The 23,296-nt window shown below is 35.5% G+C and overlaps 1 protein-coding gene across 15 annotated transcripts in view; it reads left to right on the top strand.

Annotated features, from left to right (window-relative positions):
- Positions 1-23,296, top strand: part of TBC1D5 (TBC1 domain family member 5) — a 546,098-nt gene that overhangs the window by 379,738 nt on the left and 143,064 nt on the right. For all 15 annotated transcript variants that reach the window (XM_082684967.1, XM_082684972.1, XM_082684966.1 and 12 more), the window contains one exon: positions 22,423-22,565. In XM_082684967.1, the coding sequence (XP_082541093.1) occupies positions 22,423-22,565 (143 nt within the window). The remainder of the gene's footprint in view (positions 1-22,422; positions 22,566-23,296) is intronic.

Genomic DNA, 23,296 nt, shown 5'->3' with positions numbered 1-23,296 from the left:
ATAAACCCACCAAATTTCCATACAATTAAGGCAATTGAAAATCTCCTTTTTAAAAATTCCTCGTTTTAGGTCACCCAGCCTGTCAAGGTATAACATGTGCACATATATTTGTTCCTGAGCATCAAAGCTGGATATTTCCCCATTATTTATGCCTAGTATGGTACTCTGTAAAGTGTGTTTGTTATATAAGCCCATTTATGTTGATGGATGGCTTAGTAGAGACTTAGAACAATGATTCTGAAATGATCATCAAGTTATCCCTACGGATGTTATAAAGGACCTAAGCATGGTGTCTCCCATAATTAATATACTGTAATTCTAGCAGCAGAAACTTATGCCATTCCCTGGCTATGCAGGAAAGATGCCTGTTATGGCATGAAGTGGTGCTTAAGAGGAGTTTTTGTCCATTCCAGACATATGGCAAACCTGGAGAGTCTCAGGAAGCATCTCTCTAGTACCTGGCTTTAAGTCTTTTTTTCCCCTCTTTCCTCAGTGTTACCACTAAACATATCTTTATTAAAATTACTGTTTCCTCATCCCTTAACTTGAACTTAATAATACTATAAACAGTTGATACCAAAACATTTGTACCAGATGTCTGATAGACACAATTCCAGTACTTATAGATCCACATTTTAAACCCCTGAATTTTATTGATCATATATAGTGTTTTGAGATTTTTTTAGTTGAGGAAGTTTTATCAATATAACTTTGTTACTCTGGGTCTCCGTTTCTAATATCTAAAGCCTTCACCTCATGTTGTAGAAAATAACTCCTAGTTCAGAAGGTAACTGAAGCTAGAAGTTAAGATCATTTGCAAACCCTTGAGGAGCAGTTGGGCATAAGGAAGGAGGAGTACTATATTGTAGGGTGGGGATTTAGAAGTGAGTCCCAGTTTTGCCACTGTCTCACTGCTGAACCGAACAAGCCACTTCACTTCTCAGTTTCCTCATTTGCCTATTTGCCACTGGTCTGCCAGATGATTGCAGGTGGATAATCTGTGACAGGTTAGGTCAGTGGGGAGACAGCAGAACACACTTACTGATGATCATCTAGCTGGATGGAGAGCGATTCTTAGTAACAGACACAAAAACTGATCGAATCCTACCAAGATGATCAGTAGTGTGCGTGGACAAAGACAGGACCAGTTCTGACTTACCATGGTTCTACCTGGATTTTAGAAAAATGGCTGAGCTTGTTTGTTCAACAACTGTATGCCAGGTGCTGGTTTTATAGCAGTGGGTGGGGGGAAAAGTAACAAAAATCCCTGCCTTTGTGGAACTTCTGCTATAATGGGCGAGATAGGCAGTAAACATAACGTATTGGATTATGTTAGGGAATACTACGTAGTACGGGAAAAATAGGGAAAGGATCTAGAGAGCACTGGGGGACTTCAGATTAAGGGTTACAGTTTTTAATTGAATGGTCAGAGAACTTCTCGCTGAGAGGGTAACATCTGAATAAAGACCTGAAGTGTAGCTATGGGGTCAGGCCGTGTGTGTATCTGGGGGAAAGCCTCTAGGCTGTTGATACTGCAGGTACAAGGTCCCGAAGCAGGCTGGCGTCTGACGTTCTCAAAGGACAGCAAAGAAGCCAATGAAGCTGAAACTGAGGAAGCAGAACAGTAGTAAGAAATAAAGTCAGAGGGTACAGCCAGGTTGTGTAAGGTCCTGAAAACCAGTTAAGAACTTAGGCTTTTTTCTGAGATGATATGCTGGAGAAATTTGAGGAGAGGCATGACTTACCCTTTTAAAAGGATCACCTTAGAATCAGTGATGAGAATGGACTGTAGGAAGACAAGGGCAAAAGCAGGGAAGTTAGTTAAGAAGCTATTGAAATAATAATCATTTTCCCCTAGAAGTAATTTTCTACCAAATAAGCTCCACGAGGACAGAGATTTTTGTCTGTTTTGATTACTGCTGTAACTTCACTGCTTATAATTGTAGTTGGCATATATTAGGCCCTCACATATTTTTTAATTACATGAAAGACTAAATGTTTGGTTAGTCAAGGTGAAAGATGATGGTGGTGTCAGCAAAGTAAAGTTGGTATTGAGATGGAAGAGCAGGGTGTAGTCAGTAAAGTTGGTGACAAATGGTCAGATTATGAATATATTCTGGGGTGAAACTCTGTGAGATTCGCTAATAGACTAAATGTGGGGTAGGAAAGGGAAAAAAATTAAGGAAGATTCCCGGATTGTCTGTCCCTGAGCAACTAGGAGGGTGGAATTGCTATTTAGATGAGTTGGGGAAAGTGGTAAGAGGAGTAGGAGTTTGGGATTGGATATTTTAGTTTGAGATGGCTTTTTAATATTCAAAGACAGAGGTTCTGGTTCCAGGTTTCTCTGCTCTGTGCCGCACTGCATGCAGAAAAGCTTATCTGAATGAAGTAGCCACAGGAGAGGTCCTGGAGCTAACGGAAGTACGCACGTTGGAGAAGACCACAGCTGGAAGCACCACCAGTCTAGTAGCAAATTTGCCATTTCCTCCTCTCCACTGTCCCCCACCCCTGGATGGGACACTGCTCTGTTCTATGTGGTTAGATATGTCACGTTTTCTCTTTATCAGTGTTGTGAATATCAGAACAAATTTTTCCCTGAGTTCTACAAGGGGTTTTTTTGTGTCTTTTGTTTGTTTGTTTGCTTGTTTTTTTTTTTTTTTTTTTAACATGTAGTACTTGTTTATATTTCAGTGGAATCATTTACTCTTTCCCGGATATCCTCCTATCATGTTACATTCCTAGTTCTCTAGAAAATGAATAAAGTCACACAAAATTGATCTACTCTTTTTCCCCCACTAACTTTAATACTAACTCAGATTTTTAAAAGTTTTTATTGACTTATTGACCTTTTGTTCTTTGTTTGATTGCTTAGCAACAGGGTCTTTGTGACTTAATTTGTCTGATCTTTTTTCTGTATCCTAAGAAATCGTTGCATACATCAGTGTCACAAAATTTTATCCTACTTATTTTTTTAGACATTTTATACCTTTTGCTTTTAGATATGTTATCCATTTTAAGTTAGTTTTGGTGTATACAGGTCCAGGGTTCATTGTTTTGTAGTGAATGTTCAATTATTCCAATATGATTTGTGACTGTGTTTTACAACTGAATTTCCTCGGCACCTTTAGCAAAAATCAATTGACCATACATGTGAAGTCTATTTCCAAGCTGTGTTCTGTTCCATTGATCTAGGTGTCTTTTACCAGTATTATCTTCTCTTGATTCCTATACTTGGATAGTAACTCTGGAAATCATGTAGTATGAGCCTTTCAACTTGGGTTTTCTTTTTAAAGTTGTTTCAGCTATTCTTAATTCTTTGCTTTTCCTGTCATATTTTTTAATTGGCTTATCATTTCACCAGAAATCTTGCTGGGATTTCGATTAGGATTGCATTAAATCTCTAACATTAATTTTAGGAAAGTAGACATCTTAACAGAATTGATACTTCTAGTCAATAGACATGGTATATCTTCCCATTTATTTAGATATTTGTAGATTTCTTGCATTATTTTTTGGTAGTTTTCAGCATATTTTGTATAATTAGTATTTCACTTATTATATTCATCCCTAAATATTTTGGGGGGGGGTGGTTTGGTGCTAATTGTTAAGATGCTGCTGCTATTTCAATTTCTAGTTGTTCATTCCTGGTATGTAAAGATATAATTGATTTAGGTATTTTGGTGTTTTCATTTTATATTCTTTCTGAAGTTATTTATTAGCGCAAGTAGCTTTTCTGTAGATTATTTGGGATTTTATAGAAAATTGTATCCTCTCCACTTAAAATAATTTTATTTCTTTCTCTAATCTTTATGCCTTTTATACATAGCTGGGTATGATTTGCTAATATCTTGTTAAGGATTTTTGTACTTAGGTCATGGTGGACATTGGTCTGCAGTTTTCTCATGGTGTCTTTGGCTTTGGGATCTTGGTAATGCTGATCTCCTATACATTTATGCTTTTATTTTTTTCAAGAAGAGTTTGTTTAAAATTGGTGTTATTCCTTTCTGATATGTTTAGTTGTATGTAAATTTTCTTGTTTCTTCACATGATTTGTGTTTTTTAAATTAAATCCTGCACATTTTAAATGTTGAATTTCTGAATTTTGTGATCTTCAAAGAAATACTGAGTTTACTTTTGACAGTCTGTTAAATAACTTTTGGATCATTTTGATCTCTTTGATGCTTGTTTTTAGGCTTTTTAAAAAATATGAATCTAATGTATCTTCTACCCAAGGGCCAGTTTAGCTCTGCTGCTAACGCTTGACACTTGTGGGATTTCTACTGAATTCCCCATGTATACCAGTCTCTCTCCAGTCTGTTCAGTCAGAACTTGAACATTTCCTAGCCTCATAAAACCTTCCTGCAATTGTTACATTCCCCAGTAGTGGTTCTTTTTTTGGATAGTTTTTCTTTGCTGGGCCTGTCAAAGGTTTATCCTATACACGTACAATTTAGTATTCAGCACTGATTCTCTGTGTAGACTTCTGGAATTCTTTCTCTATCTAAGCTTCCTCTTTTAAAGGTAACATGACCTGCAGATGTCCCACAGTCTCTGATCTCTGTTTTCTCAGCCCAGGAAGACCAATGCATTCTGCTTTGGGTTTCCCCTTTCTGTGATTGCTCCCAAAAGTGCTTCCTGTAAGCAAACCATGTATCATAGAGCTCCCCTTTGCCTAGGCCAATACCCGCTCTTCCTGGCGCCACCACATTTATGTCAGAATTACGATGCTGTGCTACATGGTATGCTTTCTAATGTTTCATGTTTCATATACTTTATCCATTTTTATTTATTGAATCAGTTATTCCATCATGGACTGAAAGGGAAGTCATATCGAGTTATAAAATTAAAATAAAACCCAGCCCTATTCTAAGAAAATAAGTCCTAAAACAAGGCAAACTGAAAGAGATTGAAAATAAAACACTTTTCAATAATAATTATATCTGACAAAATGAATTTAAGGCAAATAGCATTGAATGACATAAATGAGAATATTTTCTAGTGAAAAAGTTTACAATTCACAACAAAAACTCTTCTTTAATCATTGTACACAACCCCCCAAAGAACAAATGATTTTATCATGTAACAGCTGCAGGAAATATAAGAAGAAATAGAAATACAGTTGTAAATAAATTACTTGTAATTCTTTTCATTCACGATAAATCAGGCCAGCTCACTATAAAGTAGGGATATAAAGAAACTATTTACATTTAATAAGTCAGATATAAATGATATATATTAAAATCTGTGTGCTATAAACAAAGAATGAAATGAATGTCTCCATACAATATTTATTTTTACAGTAGTCACAAACAAAAATGTCAGTAAATTTCGCATAGCAGGAAAAGTACAGGTTGCATTCTTTGGCAACAAAACTTTCAATTAAACAAAAAAAGAACACAACAAAAAAAGAAAACAACCGCTGGTGAAAGCCTATTACAAAATGTGAAAACTCTCTTTACTCTTGTACTAAAAGGAACTCTAAACTGAAACTGCATAATTTTTAGAAAAAGTGATAACGTATGTTGATCAGAACCTATTGATTTAACCAAAACAGTACTATTAGAAGTTCTTAGCCTGATACTCTTAAATTATTATGAAAAGGAATAAAGATATGTGAATTAGACATGTATCTCAAGTGATAAGGAATAGAAGATCAGAATAAATCTAAAGAACACAAAAGGAAGGGAATAAAAGTAAAAGCAGTTATGAATTAATAAGAAACATAAATTACAACTGATACATGAAGGAGGTGTTTCTTGTGGGGAAAATAATAATAAACATCTTAACATAGTTTCAGTAGTTTAAAATAATAACATAGAAAAATACAAATTATACATGCATAAATTAAAAGTAGATTACCATAGGTACAAATTTGTCAAAAAGTACACATTTCCAGTCGTAAAGTGAAGAAATCATGGGAATATATTGTACAACATGGTGATTATAATACTATATTGCATATTTAAAAGTAGGTAGAGAGTAGATCTTGAAAGTTCTTATCACAAGAAAACAAATTCTATAACTGGTGACAGATATTAACTGGGCTTATCAAATGATTATTTTACAGAATGTGCAAGTATTGAATCATTACATTGTATACCCAAAACTCGTATAATGTTATGTTAGTTATACCTCAATTTAAAAATGATTTTTTAATTGCAAAAAATAATTAAAAAAAAAAAAAACACATTCAAGTAAAACAGAAATGCTCTGGGATAAAAGAGTCATTAGTCCCACCCAAGTAAAAATAGGTAGCATAATTATAACAGTTTAGAATTGACACATAATTAGGCAGACATGTTGGTAAAATAAAATAACGAATCTGAAAGAGATGCTCAATACATAGGGGAATCTAATATATGATAAAAGTAGAATTTCAGTTCAGTGGGAAAACAGTAGATTGCTTAGTAATACAGTTTTGAGAACTGACTAGCTGTTTGGTAAACTTAAAAACTAAATCTCTATTTTTTTACTGTAACAAATGCCAGATGGATCAGTGATATAAACAAAACTGGAATAAAATTATTATTTTTATATTCTAAGGTGAACAATTCAAAAACCCATAAACCATGAAGGAAAAGCTTGGTAAATTTGACAGCATTATAATAAAATTTCTGCCTTGGAGAAGAGCCTTCTCTGTAGTCTGAGAAAAATGGAAAAAGTTAGGGGATCACTAAAACTTCCTTGGTGCCTGGTAGCTTTTGTGCCTGGGACTATATACTCGAGTAGTGGTTCTCAAACTTGAACTTGCCTCAGAATCACCCAGAGGGCTTGTTCAACTACAAGTTGTCGAACCCTTTATAGAATTTGTGACTTAAAAGGTATAAGGTGGGTAAAGTTTAAGAATTTACAGTTTGGGGGTTATGGACATTGGGGAGGGTATGTGCTTTGGTGAGTGCTGTGAAGTGTGTAAACCTGGTGATTCACAGACCTGTACCCCTGGGGCTAAAAATATATGTTTATAAAAAATAAAAAAAATAATAATAAAAATAAAAAAAAGAATTTGCAGTTTGAACAAATTCCCAGGTGATGCTACTGCTACTGGTCTGTGATGATACTTTAAAAAAACTAGTGTTTAAGGAGGGCACTAGTGTTTAAGGAGTGCATGGAGCACTGGGTGTGGTACATAAACAATGAATTATGGATCACTGAAAAAAAATTAAATTAAAAAAATTAAAAAATTAAAACCACTGTTCTGCCATGTTCCCAAATCTTTTCATTTCCCCCCCCAGACTACCCAGTGTTGCTCTTTATAATCAAAAAGTTCTAAATCAAACTGAAGTATCGAGGATAACATAAAGTAAGCAGTTCACTTTTCCCACATTATAGTTACAAGCATAAAGACCTATACGAGTATAGTTTGTGCATTATCATACAGAGTATCAGTGGAAGGAATCTAAATACCCAAAAATAAAATACTGTTAAATATGATACATCCATTCACTATGCAACCATAAAAAACAATAAGGTATTTTTATAAATACTGATTGATTGATTTTAAATATTTTATTTATTTATTTGACAGACAGAGATCACAAATAGGCAGAGACAGGGGTGGGGGGGGCAGTCTCCCTGCTGAGCAGAGAGCCCGATGTGGGGCTTGATCCCAGGACCCTGAGATCATGACCAGAGCCAAAGGTAGAGGCTTAACCCACTGAGCCACCCAAGGCACCCTATAAATGCTGATTTAGAATGATCTCCATTTTACTTTACTTTGGATTTTAAAAGATTTATTTATTTGAGAGAGAGAGAGTGCACATGTAAGTGAATGGTTAGGGGTGGCACAGAAGGAGAGGGAGAGTTTCAGGCAGACTCTGCGTAGAGTGTGGAACCTGACGTGGGTCTCACCCCGTGAGCCTGAGATAACGACCTGAGCCAAAACCAAGAGTCAAAAGATTAACTGACTGGCCACTGAGGTGCCCCGATCTCCATTTTAACAATTATGTCGTTAAATTAAAAAGAACGTGGTACAGTATATTCCCATATATGTTTTTAGAAGATGCATGGAAGCACAGAAATGTCTCTGTGTTAAGGAAGAACATCGGCTTTCCTTAGGAAGGTTAGAAGTAGAGTATCTGGGCTGAGAAGGGAAATGTCTTCTTGTGGCATGTCCTGTTAGAATTTAAAATTCTTTAACAGGGAGGCTTAAGTGGGTAGGAGAAGAATAAATGAAACAAGATGGGATTGGGAGGGAGACAAACTATAAGTGACTCTTAATCTCACAAAACAAACTGAGGGTTGCTGGGGGGAGGGGGTTTGGGAGAAGGGGTTGGGATTATGGACATTGGGGAGGGTATGTGCTTTGGTGAGTGCTGTGAAGTGTGTAAACCTGGTGATTCACAGACCTGTACCCCTGGGGATAAAAATATATGTTTATAAAAAATAAAAAATTAAAAAAAAAAATAAAATAAAATTCTTTTTCACCATTTGAAAACAAGGTGAGATTGGGAGGGAGACAAACCATAAGTGACTCACAAAACAAACTGAGGGTTGCTGGGGGCAGGGGGGTTGGGAGGAGGGGGGTGGGGTTATGGACATTGGGGAGGGTATGCGCTTTGGTGAGTGCTGTGAAGTGTGTAAACCTGGCGATTCACAGACCTGTACCCCTGGGGATAAAAATATATGCTTATTAAAAATTAAAATTCTTTTTCATCATTTGAAAAAAAATTACTCTAAATTAGGAGAATAATAGCTTTATATAGTTCTCATTTAATTCACAGGCGATAAAAGAATTTAGGAAGTGAGGAAGGTGGCAAGATAGGAGGCTATCTATATTCAGGAAACAAAGGCTCTCAGACTCTGGGATTGCACATTTGTAGCTTCTCAGTACCAGCCCTCAGCCACAGTATCAGCTAGCTGATGTGGAAAGGAAATGAGTGTTGTTGATGAAAATAAATTTAAAGTATTTTATGTGATGTTTTTGTGCTTCATATTTGAGTTGGTTTACGAGCAGATTAATTTATGAACATATTATATACCATGATGCCCCCAGTAAGCTAGACTTCACTGAGTTTCTGTTCTCTCTGTTAGCCCGATATATAATTCTAGACCTCATAAGTCTTTCTAAAATCGGCTGACCAAAAGTGGCAATTAATTTTTCTTTGTAAGTTCTTAGTTCTTTATAGTTTCCTTAATGAGTTTCCTTGGGAAGAAACACACTAAATCTTATAGGATACCGTAGCTGTAATGGTAGCTGGGGTGCTCATGAAATAGCAAGATCATGATTCATCAAAATAAGTCCTTCAGAAAGCCCCCTTTCTTCTACTCTAAGAGACACAGTTATCACACATTTGACAGCAGTGGTAGATATTGTGCATCTTGAGTCCTGAAACTTAGTCATTAATGTGGAGAGGAGATTTTTTAATACAAATATGAATGAGGGATCCTTTAGGAATTCAAGAGGAGAATTCAGGAGGAACACTGAGCTCAGAGTTAAATTATCATCCTATAAATCTACTATCTGCTTTTGGTTGGGTGTGCTCAGGCACTACCGTTTGTCTCTGTGAAGACATCTGCAACATGTAGGAGCCTACCCTGCTCCTTGGATCCATGATTTATGTACTGGAGGTGAGCAACGAAGTCACCTGTCTCTGAAACATGCAGGAGTTTTCCCATAAGTGCCTCTAATGCATATATTCCACAGACCACTTGAAATAAAACTGCTTTTAGGTGGTTAAGGCGTATTTTTAGATCATCTACTTAGTAGTACTTTTAGATATCAAAGAAGTCATATAAATGCATGGTATTTGCCATTGTCATCAGAAATTTTCTGTGTTTATTTTAAAACATTGAGTTGCTGTCTTCTGTACATCAGGAAACACATTTTCCTTGCTTAACATATATCTGTCCTTTTAACAAAATTTACACACATACAGTTAACTTGTAAAGTTCTCTGGGCACCAGACTTCAGCTATTAACTGGGGAGCTAGGGATAAAATGAAGCAGCCAGCTCCTCTTTAACCCTCTTTGTTTCCCTTTTGCTCATCATACTAGGGAAGAAAGGTAACTTGTAATTTAGAGGGTTCATAAACTTGATTAAATTCTAACAGGGGTCCACAACTCCTATTATATGGAAAATTGAATTTAAGTTTCACTATTTTATACTTTCATAAACTTTTGCAAAGAGTGTACTGCATACCCATTGCCATTGCCTCTCAAACTTGTCTCTATTTGAACTTAGAACTGTCAGATAACTTAATTTTGTGAATTCCAGTAACTGCAGCTAGTTCCAGACTGGCCACAGGCATAGGCTCAGAAGCCAAGAGTCTGTATTCAGAGACTGAATATGCAAATGGACAGTGGCCAGACAGTATAGGACAGTAGAAATCTGACCCGCATAAGCAGCCCAGGAAGCCAAACCATAACCTCTGTGGCAGAATCAGTCCAGAACAGTCAGAACTTCAGTGACTGACACCTTTCCTGTTTTTGTCTGCTTCCAACTCAGGACCAGCCAGAGAAAACCAAATACACATGCTCCCCAAATCAATCACATATGCTGCTCCCTTTTTAGTTATCCTACAGCCATACTTAAAACCTTTAGTCAGGCATACCTGAAGCCTTTCGTGTTTTTCACTTCAAAGCTTCTCAGTCCCGTGACCGCTTTTGTCTCTTTGCCAAACAGGTGATGGTAGCCAGTTCCCTTGTTATAGCAAGCTTTGAATAAATATCCTCTGCTTATTTTTATTTGGGTGGTCTTCCTTTATTTCAGTTGTGCGTTGAGATGTGAAAGGTTCCAGGAAATCTCCCTTATACAGAAAACTCTTTTCCACCAGGATGTCACAGAGCTGGCGGTAATGCCATTGGGTGAACATCTTGGAGTTTAACTCTTAATTCTTCCAGAAATAACATTTTATTTACTTATTCAGTCACTCATTCATTTTTATTTTTTATTGAAGTATACTTGATATACAATGTTATATTAGTTCCATGTGTACAATACATCAATTTCACAATTCTGTACATTAATCAGTGCTCCCCACAGTAAGGATAGTCACCCATTTGTCCCATTCAGTGTTATTACAGTATTATTGACTATATTCCCTGTGCTGTACTTTTCATCTCCATGGTATATTTTCTACCTGAAAATTACCTCTTAAACTCCTTTATTTTGCCCATCCCTCCACCAGCTTCCCCTCTTTTAACCAACAGTTTATTCTCTGTATTTAAGATTCTGTTTGTTTTATTTTTTAAATTCCATGTGTAAGTGAAATTATACAGTATTTGCCTTTTTCTGGGTGACTTATTTCACTTAGCGTAATAGGCTCTGGATCCATTCATGTTATCACAAATGGCGAGATCTCATTCTTTTAATGGTTGAGTAATATTCTGTTATATATATATATATCACATCTTCTTTATCCATTCATTTGTTGATGGTCACAATAGCCGTATCTTGGCTATTGTAAATAATTATGCAGTAAACACGGAGATATCTTTTTTGAATTAGTGTTTTCATTTTCTGAGGGTCAGTACCCAGTAGTGTGATTACTTGATCATGTGGTATTTCTCTTTTCAATTTTTTGAGACACCTCCATACTATTTTCCACAGTGAGCACACCAGTTTACATTCCCACCAACAGTGCATAAGCTTTTCCCTTTTCTCACCAACACTTGTTACTTCTTATGTTTTTTATAGTAACCAGTTTGACAGGTATGAGGTGATACCTCTTTGTGGTTTTGATTTTTCTTTCACTGATGAGTGATGTTAAGCATCTTTTTATGTGTCTGTTGGCCATCTGCTTGTCTTCTATGGAAAAATGTCTATTCAGGTCCTCTGCCCATTTCTAAATTGGATCATTCGGATTTTTTAGTGTTGAGTTTTAGGAGTTCTTAATATATTTTGAATATTAAACCCTTATGGGATACATCATTTGCAAATATCTGCTCCAGTTCAGTAGGTTGCGTTTTCATTTTGTTGATGATTTCCTTTGCTGTGCAAACACTTTTTATTTTGAGGCAGTCCCAATAGTTTGTTTTTGCTTTGGTTTCCCTTGCCTGAAGAGACATACCCATGGGTATGTTGTTACGGCTGATGTCCAAAAGAGAACTACCAACATTTTCTTTTAGGATTGTTATGGTTTCGGGTCTCACATTTAGGTTTTTAATCCATTTTGAATTTATTTTTGTATATGGTAGAAGAAAGTGGTCAGTTTTTATTCTTTTGCACGTGGCTGTCCAGTTTTCCCAACACCATTTATTGAGAAGACTGTCTTTTCCCCATTGTAAATTTTTTTTATCCTGCCTCTTGTTAATGTCATATATCATATTGATTGGTTTATGAATATTGAATTACCCTTACATCCCTGGAATAAATCCCATTTGATTGTGGTGGATAATCCTTGTAAGAGATTGTTGAATTCATTTTACTTTTATTTTGTTGAGGATTTTTGCATCCATGTGTCATCATATATTGGCTTATCGTTTCTTTTTTTGTAACGTCTTTGGTTTTGATATCAGGGTAATGCTTGCTTTGTAAAATGAACTTGGAAGCATTCCTTCCTCTTCAGTTTTTGGGAGTAATTTAGGAAGAATAGGTATTAACTCTTCTTCATATTTTTGGTAGACTTTACCTGTGAAGCCATCTGGTTCTGGACTTGTGTTTGTTGGGAGTTTTTGATTGTCAGTTCAGTTATATTAGTAGTAATTAGTCTGTTCAGCTTTTGTAATTCTTCCTTATTCAGTTTTAGAAGATTGTGTATTTCTAGGAATTTATTTCTTCCAGGTTATCCAACTTCTTGTCATCTAATTTTTCATAATATTCTCTTACAATTTTTTATATTTTTGTAGTGCCAGTTATTTTTCCTTCATCATTTCTGATTTTATTTATTTGAGTCTTCTGTCTTTTTTATTGATGAGTCTGGCTAAAGGTTTATCAACTTTATCTTTTCAAAGCATCAGCTCTTGGTTTCATCAATATTTTCTATTTTTTTCCATAGTCTCTATTTCATTTATTTTCACTCTAATCTTTTATTATTTCCTTCCTCCTACTAGCCTTAGTCTTTGTTTTGTTTTGTTTTGTTTGTTTTTGTGTTTGGTTTTTTGTAGTTCCTTTAGGTGTAGTGTTAGGTTGTTCATTTGAGATTTTTGTGTGTTTCTTGAGATAGGTCCATATCGCTATAAACTTCCTTTTTAGAAATGCTTTTGATACATCCCAGAGATTTTGGACCATTGTGTTTTTATTTTATTTTGTATTTTTTTTAAGATTTTACTTATTTATTTGAGAGAGAGAGGACGTGCACAAGGGGGAAGCAGTGAAAAAGGGCAGAGAGAGAAACAGATACCTCACTGAGCAGGGAGCCTGACACAAGGCTGGATTCCAGAACCCTGAGATCATGCCCTGAGCTGAAGGCAAATGCTTAGCCAACGGAACCACCCAAGCAACAGTTTCTTTTGTATTTTAAATGCATGTTTTATTCTAAAGACAGATCTGAGAAAGGTGAGAGTGCAGAACCTAAGAGTGAGAACAGCTCACAGGTGAAGGAGAATAAGCAAACACTGGAGAGATGGCCGTTCCGCTAGGCTGGCTGTACTGTACGGCTTCTGCATGGGAAATGTGAGAATACCCTTTTAGATCCTGGTAGGATTGGTATTCTGATTTGAGGACCCACACCCAGGACTGAGCCACTTTCCTCTTGGGCTCTATCTCTTTGCACTAAGCTAATCAGTGATCTCCTGTCACCTCCCAACTCTCTTAACTCATTAGAGCCAATCACAAAAGAGGCCCAAGAAAGCCATTAGCTCAGGGCTAAACATGAGGGGCCTCAAAGTTCACTTTGAGTGTTCACTTTGCCTTCAAATGAGATTATATCTATCCATCATAGTAAATTTATGTTTAAAAAACATTGACTTGTAAATGTTAACATTTAAAATGTCACAGTTTTTATAGCCTCGTCTTGGCATTTCTTCATCTTATAATACACTGGGAGTTTAAAAAAAAAGAAATCACAGTGGCCTGCGGTTTCCCAATCTTTGGGAGGTCTGCCTCTCTCCCACGTCCATGTCTGTTCTTTTTATTGGATAATGTTTTTATAGTGTTTGTGTGTTTTTTTTTTTTAAATAAAAGTTTAGAAGTAATAGAAATGGAATATGAAGAGGTGTTTGGCTCCATGTGCTTTCTGTCTCAGCCAATAGATGTTTAGTGGTCGCTGGTCCAATGACTAGACATGTTGAGTAAGCTGATTTGAAGACCCACACCCAGGACTGAGCTGTGGAGATATGGAGAGAAATCAGAATTACCAGAATGTGATTCTCTTATTTTGGCCCCTAGATCAGAAGCATCAGCAACTCCAGGAACTAATTCAAAAATGTAAATTATCAGACCCCACCTGAATCTCAAAATGAGAATCCCAAAACTTTCTATATGGGTTTTATCAATGGTGTTTTAATAAGCCCTCCAGGCTAGTCTAATAAATATTAAAGTTTGAGACCACAACTCTAATTAGAAGAGTCATTCAATCATTTAAGCCTTTTCTTCTCCTGGAGTAACAATTTCCATGAATACATGGTAGATTTTAGGAGCCCTGAGAGTTGGCATCTTAAAATGGACAGGAAACAGGAATCTGTTATCTAGGCCAGTGTTTCTCAAACTTTAATAGACACACACATCCCCTGGAGGTCTTATTACTATGAAGATTCTCATTTCAGGAATATTGTATTAGGGGCCTAGGAGTCTGCACTTCTAACAAGGTCCCAGGAGATGATAATGGTCTCAAGATCATGCTTTAAGTCGCATGGTTTTAGTAGAAACAGGATCCAGCCAAGGAGCATCGGAGGCATGAGCAAGCAGGTTGCCAGTGCTCAGGAAATGTAGGGAGAGGCCTTAATCAATTCTGACATAGGTGTGATCATTTACAACTTAATGTGGGTGTCCAGGGGTTCTCTACAGAGATGAGAAACTTTAGGGAAACATCTGCTTAGCAACTAGGAAACCTGTGAGAGATCAAGGATGTAGGGTGAAGATTAAGAAGACCCCTCATTAAGAAGAGCTGATAGGGGAGAAGGACTCATATTAATTTAATAAACATTTGTTAATCCCTGACTTTATGTCTAATACCAAGGAACCTCAAGGAACTTGTGATCTGCTAGAGAAGGGAGAATAACCAATCCAGACTACCAGTAACTAACTTTTCAGCAGGAATTTGCTTATCAGTGCCTGCATCTCTAGAAAGTGCAATTAGGATGGGGAGAGACTGGTAGATAATGGAACCTCCAAACAGCAGCCCTAAGTACCTGTCCTAGCCTCTGAGCAGTCAGGTGGGGTCAGGGTAATGACTTAAGGGATCGGGATCGGGAAGAAAGAAGGAAGATAGAGTAAGTAAAATGAGTCCCCCAGACTGTTTACAGCTATAGGTAAGTGATGAGGTGAAAAGGAAACCAGTAGCACTGCTGCCTTTTAGGAACTGGTTCACTCTGACTTTCTTGATGATGTATTTCAGCTTACAGATTCGTGCTCTTCCCTCAATCCAGAATCACATACTTTTCAGCTTGATGTTATGCTTCATGTCACTTCTTCCAACAATGTGTATAAATGCTTTAGAAGCTTTATGCAGAGGAATTTGAAAAGTGTTACTCAGAGAGGTTAAGATCCCATTGGTATTTGAAATGGTCTATGACAATTTGAAAAAAAAATAAGTCACACAAGTTTTTGTTTTTTAATGAGTTTCAGATTAGGGAGGATAAGAGCAATTATTTTTAGCAATTCTCTGTATGCTCTTTTAGAAGACTGATTTGATCATAATTCCCTTTCCAAACGTAAAATGACAGAACAAAGCCTATTTACGGACTTTCTAGAAGTAAAAATTATCTGTAGTATGAATAAAGAGTGGTGTTCACGGAGCCTAAAATTAAATTTCCCAACATAACCACCAACTGTCCATTAATTCTTCATGGTGTTGTTTATAGGCAGTAGTGGCTTCCATTTCTCAAGGAAATGTCCAGTAGCAACTGAATACTAGTGGAGCCCAGGCAAGTGATAGGATAGAAAAATCTGCTCTTAGCTACTTTTACTCCCATAGTCCTTTCAAGGCAGGACTCATATTCTAACTGCATACTGGTTGGACTCTCAAAGAGAGCACATCCTATTCATACAACAAAATCTGTATTGAAGGAATACCATATTTTATAGGGTTATTTGAATTTGCCGGTAAGTCACACATTCTAAAATTCTTAGCCCTTGAAATACCATACTTGTAAACTAAATACAGGTATACATTTAAAAGAGGGGTGTTTGAGTGTGTGTGTGTGTGTGTATTTGTGTGTGTGTGAGTGACAGAGAGAGAGAAAATATTTAAAGATTATACGGCTTCTGAACATATGATGGTCATCTTCTATCCTCAGTATTCTCATGAGAAAAATGCACAAGCTCTGTTTTCTATTCAGACTATTTTTGCAAAGGGTATATTACAGTTGTTCTGACAAAACAGCTTCAAACATTTGCCAAAGAGAATAAATTACAGTAGGAATGGGTGGTAATTATTAGGAACTTATTTTTGGAATAAGAAACCTTCCTTAATAAAGGGCTATGTACTGCCCTCTGAAAGGAATAGAGAATTTTCCCCAAAGTCAAAAACATATTTTTAACAGTTGGTGTACATATCCTGTGGGGGTTAAATTAAGTTTAACATGTGTTCCCAGAAAGCTAAATTCAAGCTGGGTTCAGCCCATGGATTACAAGGTGCACATATAAATCAAATTTGAGTTCTGTAAAGATAATAACTAATTCAGAGTTTCAGTTCCTTCTACTTTTGAAGCAGAGTTTAATGGGCTTGAAGTATTCAAATCTTTCTGTAACCCATGCAGATCCCAAACATTTTTTAAGAGTACTGAATTGAAATAGTATTAGATACAGAAAAAAATTCATGAATAGGCTAAGCACCTTCCAATAATATATTCTGCAGCACTGTTAAGAATGTGAAATTGGAAAAAATGCTTTATTTTGGCTTCCATCTTTTGTAGCTCTATTCTGCAAAAAAGAAAGAATTAAAGATGAGAATGCCTTGTGACCCTAATTATAAGAACTGCAATATTTGGTTTTAATTTTAAGACTATTTTCACAGAGTTGATATAAAGGAAAACTCAGGGTAAATTAATTTAAAAAGAACTGGGTGTAAAGGACCACAATATAAGACGAGCCTCAACTTCATCAAAGAGCTACCAACCACAGAGATGAACGCTTTGGTTTGCTATTGTTTTCCTCTGATACTAATACAGAATTTGGATTCTGTGTTTATTCTCTACCCTGCTTGGGTTATTTAAAAATTAATTGTTAGCTTTGAAAAGTACAAGTGAACAGAAGGCAAAAAAGCAAAATTAATATCATTAAACAAAAATCTAACATTGCTCTATTGTGTTCTAGTATGCTTGTCCAGTGCTATCATTTTGTGATCACAAGTTGCTTAAGATACCCTTATAATGTTTGTTAAATTAAAATGAATATACCTTTTTTATTTTACTTGTTCTTTTAAGCTGGCTATGCCTATATCTTACTAAAGAGTTGTTAAAGGAAAAGGAAATTAAGATATAGTATAGAAGTTTCTTTCTGCATGTATATAGTATAGAAGTTTCTTTCTGCATGTATAACCTACTACTAATTTGAAGTATGAACCTCAAATTGGTCATTGTCATAAACTACTAAAAAAAATGGATTTCTCTTGGTGTTTCCATGGGTCATTCACCAAGCAATAATACCATCAGGAGTTATTGATCCCCTGGGGATAGCAGCTTAATTACACAGAAATTTTAAATTGAGAATAGTGGTATAATTGTAGACATAGAAACAGTCCTGTCTTTGGGTGGTTTATTATTAAATTTAATACCTCAGATGGTCTTTTTTGTTTGTGTAGATTTTAATTACTAAGTAGGTCTGGTAAAATATGAATTATTGTATTAGCACAAGTGATAAAATGTGTACGGTTATGAGCATTGCAATCTGCAGGTGTAACAGACATAAAGCAAGATTAATAGTATGAAGCAATTAAACTGAAGCTATCTTGAAGGGGAAAAGAAAACCTTAATGCTGCCCTTAAGTGTAAGTTAAACTTGCGCTAAATATTTTTAACTGCAATAAAAGCATGTTAATTTTAGGAGTGACTTCTTTCTAAGACCTCATTTCTTCGAGTAAGTTTTCCTTTCTAAGAATACAAAAGCTTACTGAAATAATTTCTGCTGGTAACTCATTCCATAAAGAACGGAATTTTTCCTTGGCTTTTAAGCTCAATGAAGAAAGCCCAAAATAGCACAGGAAATTTTGTGTGTGGTGAATATATGTATGAACTAAATCCAGTAGGGATTAAAATGATTAAATTATTGATAAGGTCATTGTTGGTCCAAAGCTTTCCATTAGTCATACAGTACTACTTAAATATTTTGAGAATTTGGCTTTAATTTTCCTATAATCGCATATAAGATACAGGAAACTGTGTTTTGCTTTAATTTTATACCCTTGCATGTATAACAGTCTTATATAAAAGGAACATGCCAAGCATCTAATAATAAATTTTTTTCCTTATGTGTTTCTGGGGTTTTTTTTTTTCCACTTCCTGAATTATTTTTATGTTGCCTCTAACAAGATCACTGCCTGTATTTTCAATTTAGCTACACCTTTGCCTCTCGGTAGCATGACAGGTGGCTTCACAGTGAGTTCATGAAGACCTTGGTAAACACATAGAGCACTCAGCAAAGTGTACAGAGCTCTTTACAAAGAACTTTCTGGATAGTTCTCTTTTTCTGTCTCCTGTCTCTCTTCATCTGTCTCTCTGTGTCTCTGTCTCTCTCTCTCTCACACACACACAAACACACACACACACACACACACACACACACACACACATACACAGAATTTGGTTTTTGCCCTGGAATTATTTAGCAGTGTACTTGGCAAGGTGAAACTTCAAAAATAAAGCAATGTGAAACATTTATAAAGCAGCACATCATAGATTACATATTAAATATAAAAGTACTGAGGACTTACGTCGTGTGTAGTTTTGATGATATGTTTTATTCAATGTAGATGACAATATATTTGCAGTTCTCCCTCTTGACAGTGCTGCAGTGGAGATTGCTGCATGTAGGTATCTATGGGGTCATTTTTTGAAGCTAAGCTAACAAAACCCCAAGCAGCAGGAAAGTTGCATGACTTTGAGCAGTAACGGGGCATTTTGTTACAGAAATAACAGGAAACAAATAATTTCTTTAAAAGGAGGGGGGTATTTTCTTCTTTCCTTCTTCCCCCTTCCTTCCTTTCTCTTTCCCTTCTTTCCCCCTCTCTCCCTCCTTCTCTCTCTCTCCTTTCCTTCCTTCTTTCCTTCCCTCCCTCCTTCTCTCTCCTTTTTCCCCCTCTCTCCCCCTTTCTTTCCTCTCTCTTTCCCTCTTTCTTTCTTCCTCTTTCCATTCTTTCCTTCCTTCCTCTCCTCTCTCTTTCTCTCTCTCTTCCTTCCTTTCCCTCCCTCCCTCCCTCTTTCTTTGTTTTTCTTTCCTTCTTTCTTTCTGTCTTTCTTTCTAGCACTGATGAAACCAAAGCTGTGATTTTCCATAAGAAAACGACAGGACTTTGAGCTTTAAGCAAGGGGCAAAGACATGGTATTGTATTCTCTGTGGAGAATATCAGACCATCAGGGGTTTTTTGTTCTTTGTTTGTTTGTTTGTTTGTTTTTGCTAAATGATATCTATTTTAGCATGAGAGACATCAACTTTTTTCAAAAGTCATTTTCCTTTTAATGAGAGATAGCAGGAAAAACAAAATTTTCCTCCCACACAAAAATAATGTCCTTCAGGAAACACCAGCCTTAGTTACGTAAGTGGGCTTATTCAAATAAGGAAAGTATTAAAATAACCTCCAAGAATGAAAGGAGTGAGTTCAAGGCACAGTACAATTTATAGGTATGATTCTTTTTTTTTTTTTTTTTTTGGTTGTTTTAATTCTTTGAGTTTAGTTGACACAATGCTACATTAGTTTCAGATGGACAACATAGTGATTCAACAAGTTTACACATTATGCTATGCTCACCTCAAGTGTGTAGCTACCATTATATAGGTGTAATTCTTCAATTTTGTACTGACATCCAAATTTGAACCAGAAGGATCAGTTAAATGTCAGAATTTTCTATTTTGAAACTGCCAAAATTTGCCTGTCCATTAAACCAAGATAATTCTTTTTTTAAAAGATTTTATTTATTTATTTGGGGGAGGGGGAGAGAGAGAACAAGCTGGAGGGAGGAGCAGAGGGAGAGGGAGAAGCAGACTCCCCACTAAGCAGGGAGCTGGACATGGCACCTGAACCCAGGACCCTGGAATTGTGACCTGAGCCAAAGACAGACATTTAACCTACTAAGCCACCCAGGCGCCCCAGCCAAGATAATTCTTAATTATATTACTTTTCAGCTTTATTGAAATATAATTGACATAAAATTGTAAGCTATTTAAAAGTGTACATTGTAATGATTTGCTGTATGTATCCGTTGTGAAAGGATTCCTCCCATCTTAATTAGCATATAATATACATCACCTCACACATTTTCTTTATTCATTCTTTCATTCATTCATTCATTTATGGTGGGAATATTTTAGTTCTCTTGGCAAATTTCAATTATCAATAATACAGTGTTACCAACCACAGTCAGCATGTTATATTTTAAATGTAAGTTTTTTGATGAATTTTTCTTCCAGTTGAATCAGTTGAATAACTGTAAATGACCACATCTGTTCTAGTCATTTAATAATGCAGATACAATTATAAGTTTAAAGAGTCTTTAAACAGATGCCTAAAATGATTTAATCCAGCTACTTTTGGATTTGCCCATTCTGTGCTTCCCCTGATACTCCTTGCAAGACCAGTTAATTCTGTCATTAAGAAGAACATCCTATGTAATTTAGAGATATTTTGGTGCTTAGAATAGTAAATATTGGCATTTGTAATTTGAAAGAATTAAAAATGTGTGGAGAAAGAATGTTTTTCCCTGAATTACCTAACTGCAGGCAATATTAGACCAAAAAAATTAATTTATTTTAGTCACCTCTCATAGTGGAAGTAGAATAAGAATTAAAAGATAAAAATTGTAAATGATACTGTAACATTTTTAAAAAGATAAATGTTACTTAGGCATTCAATCTTTTTCCTGAAAAATTGAGTTTCATAATTTAAGATGTAATTGAAAATAGAGTTTAATTATTCTATTGATTAATTTGATAATGTGAATGAAAGAATTTTAGTATTCGATTGTATGGTATGTGGTTCCTAATAACTGTGATACATTTGTGTAATTCTACACTATATTATCACAGCTTTGATTTCTCCTTAAATATGATACTCCCTGAAGAAAGTATTTTAATTCAGGGCGGGGGTGGGGGGAGTGGTTGGTGCTCACTTTAACCCCACAGATGGTTATATTTGGTTTCTAATTTTGTGAGGAGGTAATCTGTTTTAACTATTTTTTTCAAGAATTCCCTCTCTTCTGTGCTACTTAGTATACTAGAAATTTAGAATTTTTTATTCTTTGTTATATGCCAGAACCACATAGAATTCTAGCTGAAATTCCTGTAGAAAGGTTTGTGTAAGGAAATTGTAGCCATGTTATATACAATTAGATGTAAGTGGATAAAAAATGGATATCAAAGTGAATTATTTTTATTTTCTTCCAAGAATTATTTATGAGTAGCTTAGGGTTTGTTGAAAGTTTGAAGTATAGCTGTTTATGATGTATAATTATATGCAGATCTTGTTCAGTATTCTTATAAGCTACCCAGATGTGCTTACAACACAGATACTCATTTTCCTGGCCATAGAAGTGACTCTTCTATAAATAGCCCTAAAAAGATAACCTCACTAATAAGGTGTATCTATTCTAAAGTTAAAGTATTGCTATTTGTTTCATTTGAAATAGCTGTCTGTGCGTGACAGTGTATATATTTTTGCTTTTTTAACCACATTTTAAAATATTTACTTTAAAATAAGAGTGAAATGTACGAATACAGGTTTCTACTTGGTTATAGTTAATTGCTATACAATTATTTGCAACACCACCCCCCAAATCAGTAGTGATCATAAAATTTTAGAAAATTCTATTTTTTAAAATTCCTAACCTTACCATGAGGCAACTGTCAAACCACTCTGCATTCATTTTCCTCTTTGCCTTTTGATATTTAGGATTTGTATTAAATATGAAAGATTTCTACCTTTTAAAATATCATGGTAGTGTTTTATATGTATAGAAATAAACTTCAACGATTGTGGCCCAGTTATAAAATTACAAAATTCATTTGAAAGCTTAAAACTTGGATTTTACTGTATTATATATTTGATATATAGTATTTGCCTTGTGTGATCAATTAAAAATTACCATTTTTTTCACAAGTATAGAAGAAAATGATTCCTCTTTATATTACTTCCAGAAGTACACATTTCTGAATTTTGGTGTTGTTTCTTTCCAGACGATGGGTCCGGCTACTGTTTGGACGAGAGTTCCCCCTGCAGGATCTTCTGGTGGTCTGGGATGCCTTGTTTGCAGATGGCCTCAGCCTGAGTTTAGTTGATTATATCTTCATAGCCATGTTACTCTACATCCGAGATGCTCGTAAGTGTTAATGACCTTGCCTACATCCAAGTAGGTGGTCCTAATTTTTTTAATGTATTTTATCTTTTAAATATACTTGTTCTTTTATTCTGAATTACTGTACCTGCATTTTTATAGTAGGCAATATATTGAGCATATTAATATCTTTTTTGTTAGTTAACTATGTACGTATTGGGAGATGTGGGTGATTTTTGTCCTGAGAGAATTAGACTATTCTTCAGAGCCATTTTTCTAAAGACTTTACTCCTGCTTTAATCTCCTCATTACACACATTTGTGAAATGCACAAATAAAAAGCCCGCATTTCAGATATGTTTAGAGCTCCACCTTCTGACAGGTAGGGAGTATTCAAAGATATTTATCAAGAGATTGGAGCTATTTTTATAGTATCAACAACTTGCCAATAAAAAATAAATATTACATTTAAAGATATTTTAACTTCTTCTCAGTTATATTTTGGCCAAATGTATTTCTCAGTAGATTTCCAAATGGTAGACGTATTCCTATCTCCTAAGATCTACCTTAGGATGCTTGCCATAGCTGGGAAGCCGGTGCCTGTCTGGAGTACCCTGATAATCTTCAGCTCGAAGAAAATACCAGAGCATGTTTTAAATTTCGAAATACCTCAAATTGTTTTCCTTCTCAAAAAAATAATCTGTCCACAAAACAAGATTTGTAAGCCAAAATATAGTTAGGAAGATTGCACAAAGTGATGATTAAATAGGGAATAAG

This window comes from Mustela nivalis (assembly GCF_964662115.1).
Source record: "Mustela nivalis genome assembly, chromosome: 1".
Classification (NCBI taxonomy): domain Eukaryota; kingdom Metazoa; phylum Chordata; class Mammalia; order Carnivora; family Mustelidae; genus Mustela; species Mustela nivalis.
Note: the sequence above shows the minus strand (reverse complement) of the source record. Positions and strands in the feature narration are given on the sequence as shown.